This window comes from Epinephelus lanceolatus, chromosome 21, assembly GCF_041903045.1.
Source record: "Epinephelus lanceolatus isolate andai-2023 chromosome 21, ASM4190304v1, whole genome shotgun sequence".
Lineage (NCBI taxonomy): Eukaryota > Metazoa > Chordata > Actinopteri > Perciformes > Serranidae > Epinephelus > Epinephelus lanceolatus.
The window spans coordinates 18249024-18265752 of NC_135754.1; the positions used below are offsets into that span (position 1 = coordinate 18249024).

Sequence of the window (16729 nt, forward strand, 5' to 3'; positions counted from 1 at the left end):
GGCCTTTACTAAGGGCGATGATTCAAGGCTGGCATCCAAATCTTTCATCGACATGAAGCAAGATCGAAATAGCAGAGAAATTAAATTCAAGTGATGCAAAGGGGCAGAGAAGAACAGCTGTTTTTGTGTAAATTCCTAAGTCACCAACCCACATTCAGCATAAGACAGAGAGGCTGTCAAGGGCAGGGTGAGAGGGAGGGACACGGGAGAGGAAGAAGGGGGGGACGAAGGGGCTCACAGAGAGCGCACTGTTAGAGGACAGAAGAGTGTTAACAGCCAGCGTAGGTAGATCACCGGACAAACGCTGCAGCTACAAGTCAGGGCGGAGAGGGAAGGAGTGAGAAACAGATAGGGAGGTTCACACGTGCGAGGAGAGAAGCGGAGTGTTTGGGCAACAGGAGCTTTTGGTAGGCAGAAAGAGGGCAGCCAAGCCTGAGGAGATGCTGTGAGGAAAGGGTGCCAAGTGATGGAGCTTGAAGCAGTCAGCAGGCGGCCACAATTAGTCAGGTACAGCAATATGGCATCTTTATTCTGACTCTTGTTTATTTATAAGTAATATTTGAACAACTTAATTTAATTTATTCAACTAAAAACCACAGAAAGATACTTTAATGTATGAATATATCCTGTATTTTTATTAATTGTATATGTTTACAGCACAGTTTGTTATACATTGTAAACAAAAAGACTGCTGTTGCTCAAGGTTACCAGCATTGTGAAGCAGTGATGTGATGTATTATCTGTGGCTGAACTATTACAGGCCCACTGGGGGACTTTTCTCAGCTTTGCTAGGCTGTGACATCTCAGCTGCATTTACCCAGCAACTTTTATGCCTCCTACAGACCAACGTCACTGTGTAAATCCATGTGATATATGCTGTGTACAATAATCCAGTATCCTCACAAGGCAGTTAAATTAATCGCTGTGACAGTGCCTTACGTCACCACCTAACTTATCAAGGTCAAACAGATAGTGATGATTTTGTTGACATTGAAGCGCGTAAGAATGCAGGAGACATGCAAATGTTTTTGCTGATGGAGAGGGAGGATATTTTATTCAACATGCTCTGTGTCCAACTTCACATGATGCTCCAGAGTCCTCAGGCGCCACAAAGCGCACTCTGTGTGGTACACAGACCCACCATTTGTCCTCCCCTCCATCCCTCTTTAGCATTTTAAGTCCTCTCCTCCCCGAGCAGTGACCTCCGCTGATTAAGAAGGAGATTTTCCAAATATTTCACAACACCCACGTAACCCCCAGCGGCTATGAGGTTGTTGGTCTCTGCTCTCATCTCTCACAAAGACTTGATTGTTTCCCCCCTATTTACTCCGTGTCTCGCTTGCAGAGGATTGTGGTTGATATGGACGTAGACCTCTGGATCACCCACGAGTGCCTGTGAGGTCTCAGTTTCTCATGAATTGTTATCTTCAAGTTCATCTGTGCTGCTGTTTTATAAGGATCAACAGTAACTGTTCAGTTTAGATAAGCTGGGAAATGAAGCTTTGCTGAGGCAGCTACAATAGGTGTTGGTTAAAAGTAGCTGAAAACCAGTTTTAAATCTCAAATAATAATTGCTTTGAGTAGTCAAGTGAGCTTGTACATCATTATTACATTGCACATGATAAAAAAGCATACATACATCAACTGCAAATACAGAAAATGGGGGTATTGCACATTTCTGCAAACCACAGACATGTTTGATTCGTATGTTTCATGCGTATCATACATATCATATTGACGTCTATAAAGTGATGTAGCATATGACGGTGGATAGCATGTCACCTGGGCGAGGCGGCTGCCAACCTGCAGACTGCTCCAACAAAACAGCAATGACGGTCCCCTTGCTTAGGTTGTCACCCAGGTTGTCACCTACTGTAGGTGGGACAGTTGCTAAGCTGCAGGCCACTGTTTGAGAGCAACGCACAGCAACACTGTTTCTTTCAGAGGCCCTTCACTGCTTCTACAGCGGCTTTTGTGCTACCTCAGACGGGGATTTTTTTGCCAAAACATCACCTTTTCCTAACTCTAACCAAGTGATTTTTGTGCCTGAATATAAGCATGTTAATCACAGTGTTGTTAGAGATGGAAAATTTTAGCATATTAGCTATATAATAACAGGAAACACATCCATGGTCTGCAGAAACATACAGTGCAAACATTATTGGTTTAAATGCAGCACACATGTAAAGTAGCTAAGCATAGCAAATGTGGTGTTCACAGACCGATTAAAATACAACAGATACTACATATAAACAGCAAGCAGTTTGGCACAAAATAGAAACTTAGGAAAAATACAAACTGAAAATCTCAGAATACTCACCTTTTCTAAATACACATATACTCTACAGCAGTGGTTTCCAACTGGTCCAGCCACAAGGTCCAATTTTCTCCTTAGTCATTAGTTCAAGGTCCACACAGTTTAATACATTCAGCATCATACTTGCATTTGGTCATGTCGTCATGCTAGTTTGCTGTCTCTGTCAAGTAGCTGTCTGTTAGTCACTCACTCTACAGCAGAAAATGGCATTTCAAAATAAAAGCTCTGTGCCAGAAATTCACTGTACTTCAAAATAAAGTGTGTTTGTTACCAACTTGATATGTTTGCAGTCACTTGCAGTCCCTTTAAAATGGACCCACGACCCACTTTTGGACCGTGACCCACCAGTTGGGAACCACTGCTCTATAGTAAGAAAGTAAAGGTGGAATAGATCTGTGTAATTCATAAAGTAAATGGTACTTTATATAGTACTATAAGTAGTAATTCAAATAGTATTGGAACATAAAAAATAAGGCATTTAAAGTGTAGGGTTTAGTGGCATCTAGGGTTGAGGTTGCAGTTTGCAACCAGCTGAAACTTTTCCTGTGTGCCAAGAGTGTAGGAGAACTACAGTGGCTGATGCACAAATGCAAAAAGGTAAATGGCCCTATCTGGAGTTAGTGTTTGGTTTGTCTGTTCTGGGCTACTGTAGAAACAACATGGCGGACTCTGTGGAGGGGGACCCGCTCTGTATCTAAATATAAACAGCTCGTTCTTAGGTAAATAAAACACGACACTTAGTTTTAGGTGATTATAAACCAGTGAAAACATAGTTCTGAATATCATATACCATTTCTGCCAATATTTCCTCCTAAATCCAACACACTGGACCTTTAAGTAGATAAATGAAATCTAATTTCTTATGCATACAAAAACAAACACGAAAAAAAACAGGAAGTACAGGTGCCAGAGACATGCAACCGTTTGACCTGCACAGAAACAGATCTGCTGATAAAACCTTGTGATCATGTGCCCGAAGAGACAGCATGACTCTACAGAAACCCAAAAACCTGTGACACAGTAAAAACCCACCCCTTCCCACACATTTGTCTTCAACAGGCCCATTCACTTCCCCGGCTCCATGCTCCTTTATTTTGGTTGTCTGCCCTCAGCAGTCCACGCTGCAGTTCTGCAGCTCGGGACACATTCCAAATCTCGTCTCTCATACCAGCCCGTCGCTGCTGCCAGATTGGTTTTCACACAGTCCTGGGGCCCCTCCCTGCTACCACGGCGATGCAGCTGTCACCTGTCAGTTTCGTGGTGGGGATGCGCACCGGCCTGTTGTGGCTCAGAATAGAATTGTGGGAGACTTTTTTGCTGGAAGTGGGAGAGCCGTAACACCAAATCTCTGGGAGGATGAACAGTTGACTGGGAAAAAATCTCAACTATATGGGAATGTGGCAAATGTGAGCTCGGAGGTTATGGGGTGCTTCTCATGGGAGTGACTGACTGCTTCTTCTGAGGGAGACTCTGGTGCAGATTGTATTGGTAAGGCCTCATGTCTTAGCGTCACTCAGGGCAACCAAGTCATTCAAATGTGTAGGAAAAGCTAGCTATACTGTTCACATCACATGTGTACTCAAATTTTTTAAGATATTTGTGTGGCAACTGTGAGTGTGAGGCCCTTTTTATTTTGCGATTTCTTTGCTTGATGGATTCAAAAATCCATTATAATGTAGACATCTTGTGTCTTATGTGTGTGTATGCCACTAAGTAATCACTGTATGACCTTGAATAACGTCTTAAAAACACACTTATATATGATATATCCTGGTTAAAGTTCACATTCAGCTTTGGTTTGGGTGCAAACGCTGACATTTTGGATGTGACATTTGCATCCTGCTCTGACATTTCTGACAAAAGTTTGTGACTGTGAGCCTCTTCTCAGTAATTTATCTGTCTTTTCTTTTTATGGGTTTCTCTGTGGATGCTTTCAACTGCAGTCTGTATTTGAATATTTGTGTTTTATGCTGCAGAATGGATGACCAGGACAGAGTGAGCCAAGCATCCAGCGTGGCTACTATTTCCTACTTTCCTGTCATGAAGGTTTGTTTTAAGTTTTCTATCTTGTAATGTCTGTCTCTGATGCACGTGCCATTACTGCATGCCAGTATATATAACTGGGTGGATTAATTTTACTCAAATGTATATAAATGTATATAACTTCCTTGTTTTTTGAGTAACAGGAAAGCGATGGAAAGGTGCAAACATTTGGGAAAAGATGTCAGGCTGCCAAGAGAGACCCCAACTGTCCTGTGGTCATCAGAGGATGGCTCAACAAAAAAGTAATTTCCCAACATGGTTAACAATTTATAACTTCATCATTGCATGCAGCAGAGTGACTGATTCAAGCAAAGTGCAGCCCATAATGAATCTCCCTCCTGCAGGACAGCTCTGGTTTGAAGCTGTGGAAGAGGCGGTGGTTTGTCCTCTCCAACTTCTGTCTGTTTTACTATAAAGGTACACAGCTTGTAGCCAAACACTCTGGCTGGAATGAAACTCTTTCATGTGCTCTGACTGTACAACAATGAACTCTTCTTCTTTTTCTGTCGCCCTGGCAGACAGTAGAGAAGAATCTGTGCTGGGCAGCATCCCACTGCCGAGCTACAAGATCCTGTTCTGCACGCCACGAGAATGCAAGAACAGAAAGTTTACCTTCAAGGTATCATCATTCGGTTGCTCGCTCAGTCACTAAATGCATTGTCAACATTTGATTTTAAGTCTTATATTGTGGATCACACAGGAAGTTTTCTAACTCCACTGAACACATCAACAGTGTGACTTTGTGAATGATTTCTGTAACATTAGGTGGTGCACCAAGGGATGCGCTCCTATTTCTTCAGTGCTGACACTCAGGAGGACATGCTGGGTTGGGTCCGAGCCCTCAGTCAGTCTGCTGCGATGGAGACAAACAGCTCCCTGAACAGGTACAGCACTATTTACTACGGACGTGAGGTGTTATACAGTGAATCTCAAGCATTTTTTAGTGTTAAGCCCCTTTTTGCTCTGATGCTTTCAGGCGTTGCTCAAGCTATCAGGATTTCACACAGATAGGTGGCAGCAGTGAATCGGTGGACTTCCCTAAACCCCCCTCTGATGGAGAGGGTCCCTCCCAGAGACACAAGCACGTCAGCAGGACTTTGAGCGAACCGAGTCATCTTGCTGGTGGGAGGATGGGGACGTCGCGCTCAGAGCAGAGGGGGAGGCGGAGTGTGCGTCAGAGAAACAGCAGGTTGTCAAGTCATCTGTGTGTGTGAAAGACACATATTTAAATCCCAGTGGTTTACTTAGAGGGGGAAAAAAAGCATCACGAGGAAGGTCCCAGCTTTGGCATCTCTGTTCTGTTTTCTCTTCAAATAGAACACCCAGCCCTTCGGATTATAATGGAAGAAGAGCTTGTGGTCCACACCAAGAGGAAGACTCTGGTCAAAACACACCACCCACACAGACAGAAATGGGTTCTCTGACCTCGAGAGGTCAGATGGGGTCACGACCTCACACACCAGTGGGAAGGGTGGACATCCGACCTCAGGATGATTCGGGCATGGTGCCACAAACCCTGTACTACGCACCGGCCTCACCTAACCTGGAGTTCAAATCCACTCCAACAACTCCAGTCACAGAAAGATGGCAGAATCTAAGCAAGGTCAGGACTTGTATGGTTGATCTTGATCAGAAAATGTAATCCAATGGCCAGGGTTAAAGAAATAATCCTGATGATGTCAAAGCATACTACTTAAAGGGACAGTTCACCCCCAAATCAAAAACACATATTTTTCCTCTTACATGTAGTGTTGTTTATCAATGTAGACTGTTTTGACGTGAGTTGCAGAGTGTTGGAGATATCGGCCGTAGAGATGTCTGCCTTTTCTCCAGTATAATGGAACTAGATGGCACTCAGCTTGTGGTGCTCAAAGCTCCAAAAAAACATTTGGAAAACTCAACAGCGATGTCTCTTTCAAGAAATCATAACCTGGTTACTCAAGATAATCCACAGACCTTGTTGCGAGGAGTTTCATGTAGGAACTATTTTCTTTCCACCGAACTTCACCCGTCAACCTTATCTCTGCGCAGAAGGAAGCATGAATCTACTGCTAGCTCACCTAGCACCACTGCGCTAGCTAACGTTACAGCTCAGCCATGGAGGATGTCATTAATGTTTACATCTCGCGCTGTCACACACAAGAGCCCCTCGTACATGAGTAGATGCACACTTCCTTCTGCGCAGTGATACAGTTGGTAGGTTGAAAGAAAGAAAATAGTTCCTACATGAAACTGCTCACAACAAGGTCTGTGGATTATCTTGAGTAACCGGGTCATGGTTTCTGGTAAAAGACATTACTGTTTAGTTTTTCAAATGTATTTTTTTGGCACTTTGAGCACCACAAGCCGAGTGCCATCTAGTTTCATTATACTGGAGAAAACACAGACATCTCTACAGCTAATATCTCCAACACTCGGCAGCTCACACCAACACAATCTAGACTGAAAATAGTACTACAGGTAAGAAAGAAAAATATGTATTTTTGATTTGGAGGTGAACTGTCCCTTTAATCACTGAAGTAGTCCTTCACCATAATTTTGTTGTCTTGTTATTCACACCTTGTCTTTTCATTGTTTACAGCCCACACCTACATATGGGTCTGTCCATCATATCTCAAGTGGGAGACGACCCTTAGGAAAGGTGATTATAGTATGAACAATACATGTATAGCAAGCATCCAGACTGGTGTGCAGCAGTGTACGGTGGCACAGTACGTTTTGTATAATGTCATGCGTTCTCTGTTCTTGTCATCTACATGCTGTCTCTCCTCAGAGCTACTCCTCAGGCGCACATGCAGACTTACTGCCCCCTTTGCCCCCGTCATCGAGAGCCGCACATGCTCCCCACCACCCACACCACCACCACCACCACCATCATCACCATCACCGCAGCAATTTATCTGTTTGTGTGCTACCGCCAGCTATGGTACAGCCAGCTATGCTCTGTGTTCCTGTAGTGTCTTGTGTGGTACAAGTTGTATTATGTTCTTTGTATATGTATGTGTCCTCAAAAACACTGTTATGTTGTGGTGTCGTCTCTAACTGTGCAGACTAATTTTGTCAGTATAACCGAAAGTGTTTTTGTAGACTATGTGATACTGTCCTGAAGTTTAATATGTATGTCACTGACTTGTTTTTATGTCCATGTCACCGTACTATATTGTCACTAATGCTTATTGTGTCCATTTTATTTGTGACTAATAAATCATATATTGTGCTCATTGTTTTTATTGCGTTTAATTCTAGTTATATATGTGTTTTGTCTGATTTTGTCAAGTTCTTCTGTGATTATAATATATGAAATGAGAGTTACACGAAGCACCTGATTGCCAAATATATTTCTTTCAATTTTATGACCAATGGCTGTAGTCTCTGTTTGTGTCACCACAGGGCTGAAGCTTGCACAATGCTCTCTTGAAAGACAGCTCACTCTTCACATTAAAGCATTCAAGCGTCAACCAATATTAACCGACTGTAGCCGACACAAAGTATTTTATAAAAACATATTCAAAAAAGATCGTATAAAAATTCAATTTACAACCACATATTGATAAAACCTGGCGAACAGGAACAAGCAATATCAAAAAGCACTTGTTTTAAAAAATATATTTTTTAACAATGATGCATTTCAGCCCCCAAAGCCTGACCCGAGGGAAGCCCCACCAATCAGGCCTCTTGAAAGTGATGCAGATGTGAGTATATTAACAATGTTGCCATATGGCTGACTGTCACCATGGTACATCGCTGTTATTTATCTTATTATATGTTTCTCTCTGAGTTTTGATTTTTCCCTCTCCAGGCTGTGTTGACAAGGTTGTGTGGGTGTGACAAGCTGCTCCAGTCTCTGTCTGTCGAACTGGCCCAGCTACAAATGGATAAAGTGAGTAATTACCCCATTAGACTACAAATTTAAGGCTATAAATAATGAATAGCAAATAGAAAAATAAGCATGTTGCGACTGGTTTAAGGATGAAAATAAGAAAGACTTAATTTCCTTTTCACAGGACAGCTGCCAGTGTGCATTAGAGGTGTCCAGACTGCAGCTGGAGGAGTGGAAAAACCAGGGGCCCAGGGCCCAGGAAGACGCACTGACCCAGAAGGCTTTGCTTCAGGAAGAGCTGGTCACAATCCGTGCCAGGATGTGTGATGTGTCACTGGTATGTATTAAGCACAGGTGCAGGGAATCAGAATGAGACAATACAGTGGCACTACTTGGATTGCCTAGCTTGTTATGCCATTAATCATTCAGCACGGATGTAATATGTTTATGAACTGTCGATCTTTTTATTCAGGAAATGGAGAGGGTGTGGAGTCAGTATGAGAGAATGGAGAGTGAACTGATGGTTATCCGTTCACATCTTCAGCACATCTGCCACTTTGGACTGCCACAGGTATTTGACAAGCACAAACAGGTGTGTGTTATGTGTGTGTGACCTTAATGTCACACAAGCACTTAAGTCTTTCTACAAAACAATAAAGAAGCTGTATGTGACATTCAGAGCATATTTATGATTCAGAGTCTGAGCCAGAATTGTTTGCACACAGCTCTCATCTGGAGGTGGCTGAGCTAGCCTCTAACAGTGATAACAGCATGAACAGTGCTAACAATGGCAACAGTGCCGACAGAGTTAACAGCAGTAATGTGTGGGGGCAATGTGATTAGCTTGCCAGTGGGATACACACACAGTGACTTACATGCGCTAACATGCATACATGGCCAGACTGTCTACCACAACAAAGTACAGAGAAGCTCAGATTACAAAATACACAGAGGGAGCGTGACTTCATTCTCTGCTCAGCACACCATACACTATATCTTTACAGAGCAAATTGTTTTTTGCTGCTATATTAATGAACATACAGAACCTTTAAGGCTCATAAGTCAAGTTTTTGAGTAATAACTTTTGTTTCGTTCTCTTATCAGGACCAGTCTCAGGCCCAGAGAGAGCTGTGGATGATGGAGGACATCCTGGCTGGACTTAGGATCAACAGGGATCACTTCCGCTTCCTGCTGGGACTACAGAGGCACCACTGTAAGCATCACCTCTTCCTCACTGTCATGCTGAGAGTCTTTAGCTAGTGGAGAAGTTTAGACTGTATAATTATAATTGTTATTAGTTAACAAAAATAAGGTGATATTTCAGTGTTTTGTGGTGGTCAAACAATTACCTCTTGCTTCCATTTGGGGCTGCCAGTGAGCAAAGTTGCCTAGCTCATCTAAAAACCTGACAATAGATGAACAGTGTCAAGACAGTGACCTTTTCTGTCTCCCCCTCAGTGTTCCAGCCGACGTCTCCACATCCTGGATCCCCTGGCTCACCCACAGAGAGGCCACATAGTGGAATGGTACGACTCCTGTCCATTGTTTGTTTCGTTGTCAGCGTTCTCTGATGTTTCCTCTCTCTGCTTATGAACAAATGTGGAATTGTTGTCCACTCATCTGCTGGCATCTGGCCACAGCATTTTGTTTTACATTTGTAGAACTGCTTTAAATTCTACAGCATATAGATCACATTTCTGCTGATTTATCTCTGATGTGATGGCTTCATATGATCTGCCCTCTTCTTTGGAGATTCTAGGCTACTTTACTTGGTAAGAATGTACGATAGTAGATCAACCGAACAGCAGGATGTGCAAGCCAGAGTTGTCTGTGCCATCTTCTGCCTTCATTCAGATATCATTAAGGCCCAGACACATCAAACCAATGGTCAGCCGCTGTTGGCAAGCATCTGTGTCCTGCACCACTGGCACTCATCAGCCCTTGTTGGCCCTTGTTGACTTTTTTCAGCTGATTCAACATGTGGAATTGCCAGTGATGACGGAGGAGCCCATCTTTAAATGAAAACACTCTGATTAGCACTTGAGCTCAGTGCATGAGAAGAGAAACGGAAGTGAGGAAAGCAAATGACTGTTTGTGTTATCGTTCACAAGTAAAATCCTTTATTATTTCAACACTGGGTTGTGTCATTATTGGGCTAAGTGGCTTCCTAGTGTACCTTTTCGAATGACGAATACAAATTACTGCTGCCTGCTGGTATGGGGAGTTATTTTTATTCATGCGGATGCAGAAGTTACATGATAGTTGGCCATTGGCTGTAGTCTTTGTGAGGTCTTCAAATGCAATTTTTTGACCGAGATACAGGTGACATGAGGTGACGCAACAGTCAGCCTTTTGTTGACATGAGTTCTCTGATGTTTGTCTAGTGTGTCTGGGCCTTAAGTTAATCTAAAAATACATTTTGACTGTTGAGATGACCAGATGATCGTGTTAAAGATTGATACCACTATGTTGAGGCATGCAGTATCAATGTTTGTCAGTCTGGTATGGATGTGGTAAAATCCTCTATCACATCCCTTGTGATAATTATGCCCTCAGGATGTGGAACAAGAGCCACCACTCCGCCCACCGTTACCCCAGGAGCTACAGGAATGTTACCAGAGCAGGGATCAGGGCCACGGCTGGACAGAATCGCCATATGAGGTTTGTGAAATATAGACATCATCACTGACTAACCTTATCGATTAAAAGTGTTTAAACATTTTTTTCTCTGCTTATGTTTCAGGGAATCTACAGCCACGCTGTTGATCCTGTGCAGAGAAGAGGAAACAGCCAGTCTGACCTCCTTAATGTGAAAGCACCGAAAGACACATTTGGTTGGCAGAGATATATTCAATACAAACACAGTGCATGAAAAGGGTGATATTAATACAATGGCCTGTAGATTAAGATTTTCTCACATATCTATTATTAAACAGCTTTAATAGGTGTTTCATGCAAATGTTTTATTTCCCAGAGCCCAGCTTTGTATTGTCTTCCACCCTCATATTTCCTCTCTCTTCTTTCCTGTCACCCTCTCCTCCCACCCATCCTTTCTCACTCCCTCTATCCTTCCACTCCTCTTTCCTCTGTTTTCATTTCATCTTTAGAATCTGGTTCAAAGTTGATCCCACCAGATACAACAAACCAATCAACCAAGGTTTGATCCTTCATTATTTCCTGTTTGCTGCTGGTTATAACTATATCTGGATGTATGCAAAGTGATCCAAAACGCTCCAAATATAGAAGCAGTCAAAGCTGATTTTTTCCCCTCATTGCAATCACAGCCAAATTCCAATTCTTTGATTCTCTCATCTTCCTTGCAATTAGGGCATGTTGCAGTGCCTGTTGTAGGCGAGAGGGGGAGGCAGAGGCTCACGTCTCAGTGCAGTAGCTCTGTCTTCTCACATTTGCCACCCAACCCCCCCTTTCTCACATGCTCACACACATACATACAGACATACAGATGAAGGCAACCATATGCACACCTCTGCACGATAATAGTGTTTTTCATATGCAAATCATGGATTCTGGTTCTTGCGTTACCTTTTCGACATGCATACTGCAGATTCATAAATGACTCATATTCTAAACAGCCTATATCTTTCCTAGAAGATGAAGATGAGTGAAGAGGAGCAGATCGAGCGGATAAAGAGGAATCAGGAGAGGATGACTAATAGAAAGAAACCCCCCATACCCACTCCAGGTCAAAGTTCAGAGACAAAAGAGGAGGTCTGCCAAATCATCAATCAGCGTAACTGACTGAATCACTACATTGTATTACACACCAAATATGCATTCACTAATCCACCTTGGTGTTTCCTCAGGCACCCTTTCCTCTAAGGGTGACACGAGTTGTTACAGCCGTACTGCCGTCCTCTCTCGTGGCCAGACGGGTCTCTGTTGAGGATCCCCCACCCGAGCTCGAGAACCCACTGCCCGAGCAGATCCCGCCTGAGATGCAGCAAAGATTGGCCGAGCAGAATAAAAAAATGTTGAACAAGCCACCCAGGCGTCTGCTGCTGGAGGGCCCTGATCAAAACCAGGATCAGCCCATTAAAAGGACAAACAGGCAGCAGCATCAGGGAGTGCTGAGGTCCCCCAAGAGGGTGTCACAGTCAGAATCAAGCAGAAGCGAACCCACAGAGACCCCAAGAAATCGAGGTCAAGACCAAGCAGGGGTAGGAAACAGAAGTGAGAGCTTGGATGTCAGGGTAAGAAAGAATGAAATAAAATGAAATCAGATTCACATGATTGAAGCACTGTATTTTGTAGAACGGTGATTCCATACCAATAATTTTCTAGTTCATTGTAGTTGATATTATCTCATCTCATTCTGACATAACCTCTGTGTTTGGTTAAAATTGGCTTTACTTCTTCATTGTTTGAGGTCCCACAGATGCCACAGTTGTATGTGTAAAAATTAGAGACTGTCCTCCCAAAAAACAACACCACAGGCCATTTGTACGAGCAGCTCATTGCAACCCATATGTATATGGGTTATATGTTAATTGTTAGGCTGTTGTAATGATGACGGGAGTAAAGGAGGAAGTCAGGTGACTTAGTAAAAAAAAAAAGTGATGAAGTTTGCTTGGCAAGGTCACAGGACTTTGACCCAGGAGACTGCTGTTTGTGTCTCATGTAAAACTAAAAGTCATCTTAGGGTAATTCTGTCTATTGTAACCTACTTAACTGACTTTATGTGCATAACATTACATATGTATGTGACATCAGTTATACAACAAACATACTTATCTTAACCAACTGATCTTTTCCTGAGCCTAACCAATCAGTTTTGTTGTCTAAACCTAACCAAACTTTAACCATTTCACAATGTAAACCATGTAAAACTCTGACCATTAACAGTCATATATGTCATTTTTGTGTTGATCTTCTGCCACTGGTAGGGGTACTATTTGCTCCTGTGGGTCATATTATATGACAACTGTGGTTGTACAGGTTGAAGGACTAAAAGAGGACTGAAAAACTTAAAAAAAAAATGCATTTTTTAAATATATATTGCTTGCTTTTTTCCGACTATATTAAAACCAAGTCTGCAGAAACAACACAAACTGAGCTTGCAAGGGAAATTAACAAAAAAATGTACAATTGTACTTCACAGACAAGGAAATGTACAGTATGTTATCTAACATAGCGACATTACTTACAGTGTGTATGGGGTTGAAGAGACCTCAGACAGGTCTAACTTCTTGTTAGGCATCTATTGCACAGACTGCTACAAAACTCAAATTACAGAAGTTCAAATAGACTGATTTGGGATTTAGTATTTAACCATGTTTTACAGCAGTGGTCTCTGACAGCCCAAACAGAAGTGATGTGGCATTTTATGTTATCTGAAATGAGTTCAGATTCATGTTTATAAGCAATTCTCCTAAATTTAAATAAAGTCATTGAGTATCAAGCTAATAAAACAATGTTAAGTCTGTCTTTTGAGCTGTTAAAGAGGGCCTAATGTGACGCTGCTTGAACAGATGGATGAACGACCCTCTGCCCTCCTGACCTCTGACATGGAACCTGAACTCTGCCTGACCCCTGAGCAGCGCGAGGCCAAACTCCGACGTGTGGAACGAATACGGGAGAGAGTCATAAGAAGGTGGGATGTTTTTTTTCATTCTTATACTTAAATGTATGAACATATGCTTTATGTATATGAAGGTTTCGAAAAAGTGATTGTTCTATCTATCTTTATTTCTGTCTGTCTGTCTTTATGTCTGTCTATCAGCGCAGTCAGACAGAGAGCTACTACACAAGATCAGCTACCAATCAGAGGGGAGGGGCAGGAAGTTCATCAGGTGCCCCTTGACACAGCTAGAAAACACAGGATGAACACAGGTACATATTTCCGAACATAAAAGCAATAAGTTAAGGATTGTAAGTAAGATCAAGACGCTAGAATTAGGCCTTTTTTTATTGCGATCACATATTAGGTTACATTAGTTCTGTTCTGTTCCTGTTTTCAGCCCATGAATCCCACGGTGGCTATGGAAGCTGTGATAACATCAGAGGTTCTGCAGAACTTCAGCTTTCAAGTGGCACATCCCAGGATGAAGAGGAAAGAAACGGACAGGCGAAAAAATCTGAAAGTCAGGTCAAACTTGGGAACAAAACACAACACAAAGATCACAATGGAAGAAAAGGGGTTGCTAAGACTAAAATCAAACGTCCGGCTTCACCCTATCACGTCTCGACCATGACCGTCTACCAGAAAGATGGAGGCACGGGATTTACAAGTTCCAAGGATGAAGAGGAGGAAAAGCTTGATGAGCATGAAGGTGATGATGGAGAGTTTTCATCCTCCGATCTGAGAGCCAAGTGGTTCCTCTCCACCAGCCAGTGGCAAGGGTTCATACCTTTGCAGATCCATGGCGTAGACTCGTGCAACGAGGAGATATCGGACGTTGAGAACCAGCCAGCATGCAGTGACGACCTCACTGATTCAAACGAAATGTCATCTGCAGTCAGTGAGAGTTTAGAGAAAATGAAAGAGAACCATTCACTCTTCTATAAAATCGCATGTGACATCAGTATTTCAGACACAGATATAACAAAGAACGATGGGGGTTCAAACGCTCAAACAACATCCAGGCCTGAAGATGAACTGCTGATCACAGAACCTGTGCCTGATGAAGCAACTCGTGATGGTGGGGGATCTTCTCACCAAGAGAGCAAGAATCTCAGCCTACATTTGCAGTCAGATGTTAATGAAAACAGCCTCTCAATTAATAATGAACTCCAAGATTCAACCCAGGAAAAAGCAGGGTTGGGTACCCCAGAAAGTCCAGCAAAATTGGAGATCCCTCAAAAAGAATGTGAAGACACCCTAAGGCAAGACAGCCAGTTGGAAATTAGAGAAACTGTCCATGGAGCCCCTGCTCAGGACTCAGGACCTGCTTCTGATCCGACCATGGATGAAAAGACAAGAGGAAAACAAAGTGCAGCGAAAGAATCGGAAGAAAGAAAGGTGGACCAAGTGAGAGCTGAGAAGCTGAAGAAATGTCGTAGTTTAAGTGAGAACAGCAAAGAGACGGGCCAAGAAGGAGGCCACAACCACTCCATCACTTCCTCCAGCTCTGCACACGAGGGAAGGAGTTTGATTCGGAGTGCCTCTTTCGGGAAGGCACGAGTTACTGTATTAAGGACAAGTTTGTAAAGGCAAGAACAGTGAAGACTTAAGGAGCTTAGAGGAACGAACTTGGGAAGGACAAGAACACAGTTAAGTGATTCATGGTAAAGGAAAATGTCTAAGGAGGAGGAATTTGGACCTAACTTTGGATTAGAAATGGTAAAATGGGAACATGTAATGTCAAAAATAGTTATATTTGGTAAACTTGAACATTTCCATCATTCATAATATGTGGTTTGAAAATGGTGCAGATAAAATAAAAAGTCTTAAGATAACAAAAACATGCAAATATAGTGATGTTCTTCCAGGTGATGGTAAACATCAAATACCTTATGAATAGTTGCAGTAATGTGCCCTGCATTTGAGGTTAACTCTTTCATTCCTCTTTAAACATGCATCTAACATCACAAAGAAATTATACGTGATTGCTGCTTGTGGATGGCAACATAACCCTGTCATTGTCACTGTAACAAAATGTGTTTTGTATCTCAAATACCCTGATCAATAAACGTGCTGTGTGCTACATCCAGATACCGACTCCTGCTTTGTATTTGCATGAAACACATTAATATCTCTCATTTCATACATCCTTTTTTCTTTCTTTTTTTTTTCTTTTTTTTTTTTTTTTTTGCTCAATGAAAGTCTCCCCTCGGGTGCTTAGGTGCTGCTCTCTGACAAGCCCTGATGCAGAATTACACAGAGCCGGTGAAAATGCCTTTGTCACTTTAAATCCTTGCCGTGTCTCAGTCGATGACATCATTGTCTGAGAACACATTACATCACCCCTTCCCAGGCTCTCTCTCTTAAAGACAGCACCACCTTATGTTTACTGGGCTACACACACATATGCACACATATACACACAGACAGAGAGAGAGAGAGACCTTATCTGTTTACAAATGTGGTATCAATGTCAACATGCACATTAATAACAACCTTTATGAGATTATATTTCATGCGTGGGCTGGTGAGTTTATATTGTGTGGATGCAGTTAATGCAAATGTATTAAGTTGGCCTTTAGATGTAACTTTAAACATACTACTGCCATGATTGGATATTACTGTCATTATTTTCCAGTAAAGGACATACAGTTTTCATATCTCAAACTGCATGCATGCAGCAGAACATGATCCCCAAAATAAGTGATTTGTGGAGATGACTTCCATAAAACTGCAAATAAATTGTGAGTTATTACTGACATATTTTTGGACAGCATGGATCAGAATATTGGATATCATCACCAAGAGGTTTTTCTCATGGTCTGAAGTTGGGCCTACAGAGCAAAAAAAAAAAAAATTTGCAGGAGCACACTGCAGATAGTGCACAGCTTTATGATGCACAAAAGAATCCATGTGCATGTTTTCCCTCATATATTTTCTATTTCTATCAAACGAGTGCATCTCTGCT

The 16729-nt window shown here is 42.3% G+C and overlaps 1 protein-coding gene across 5 annotated transcripts; it reads left to right on the forward strand.

The window, feature by feature from the left end:
- Nucleotides 1–258: 258 nt before the first annotated feature.
- On the forward strand, nucleotides 259–15850 carry plekha4 (pleckstrin homology domain containing A4). 5 transcript variants are annotated; one of them, XM_033612255.2, is made up of 24 exons: nucleotides 259–507; nucleotides 4294–4363; nucleotides 4504–4602; nucleotides 4705–4777; nucleotides 4879–4979; nucleotides 5126–5244; nucleotides 5337–5549; nucleotides 5678–5963; nucleotides 6942–7001; nucleotides 7134–7286; nucleotides 7993–8052; nucleotides 8160–8240; nucleotides 8365–8517; nucleotides 8653–8751; nucleotides 9285–9393; nucleotides 9639–9706; nucleotides 10737–10841; nucleotides 10924–11014; nucleotides 11288–11337; nucleotides 11793–11909; nucleotides 12005–12391; nucleotides 13670–13791; nucleotides 13921–14030; nucleotides 14159–15850. In XM_033612255.2, the coding sequence occupies exons 1-24, from the start codon at nucleotides 467–469 to the stop codon at nucleotides 15346–15348; spliced, it is 3957 nt and encodes a 1318-aa protein (XP_033468146.1). In that variant the 5' UTR covers nucleotides 259–466; the 3' UTR covers nucleotides 15349–15850. The 5 variants fall into 5 exon arrangements, with proteins under 5 accessions (XP_033468146.1, XP_078019274.1, XP_033468145.1 ...); XM_033612254.2 differs by having other exon boundaries at nucleotides 260–507; nucleotides 11790–11909; XM_033612256.2 differs by lacking the exon at nucleotides 259–507 and adding an exon at nucleotides 3315–3805 and having other exon boundaries at nucleotides 11790–11909.
- The last annotated feature ends 879 nt before the right edge of the window (nucleotides 15851–16729 follow it).

What these genes read in the sequence shown, in the direction of transcription:
- plekha4 (XM_033612254.2), top strand. Translation starts at nt 467, where the DNA reads ATGGAGCTTGAAGCAGTCAGCAGGCGGCCACAATTAGTCAG. An exon ending in ACAGAAAGTTTACCTTCAAG is followed by an intron (nt 4,980 to 5,125) that starts GTATCATCATTC and finishes CTGTAACATTAG; the next exon opens with GTGGTGCACCAAGGGATGCG. An exon ending in AGAGGCCACATAGTGGAATG is followed by an intron (nt 9,707 to 10,736) that starts GTACGACTCCTG and finishes TTATGCCCTCAG; the next exon opens with GATGTGGAACAAGAGCCACC.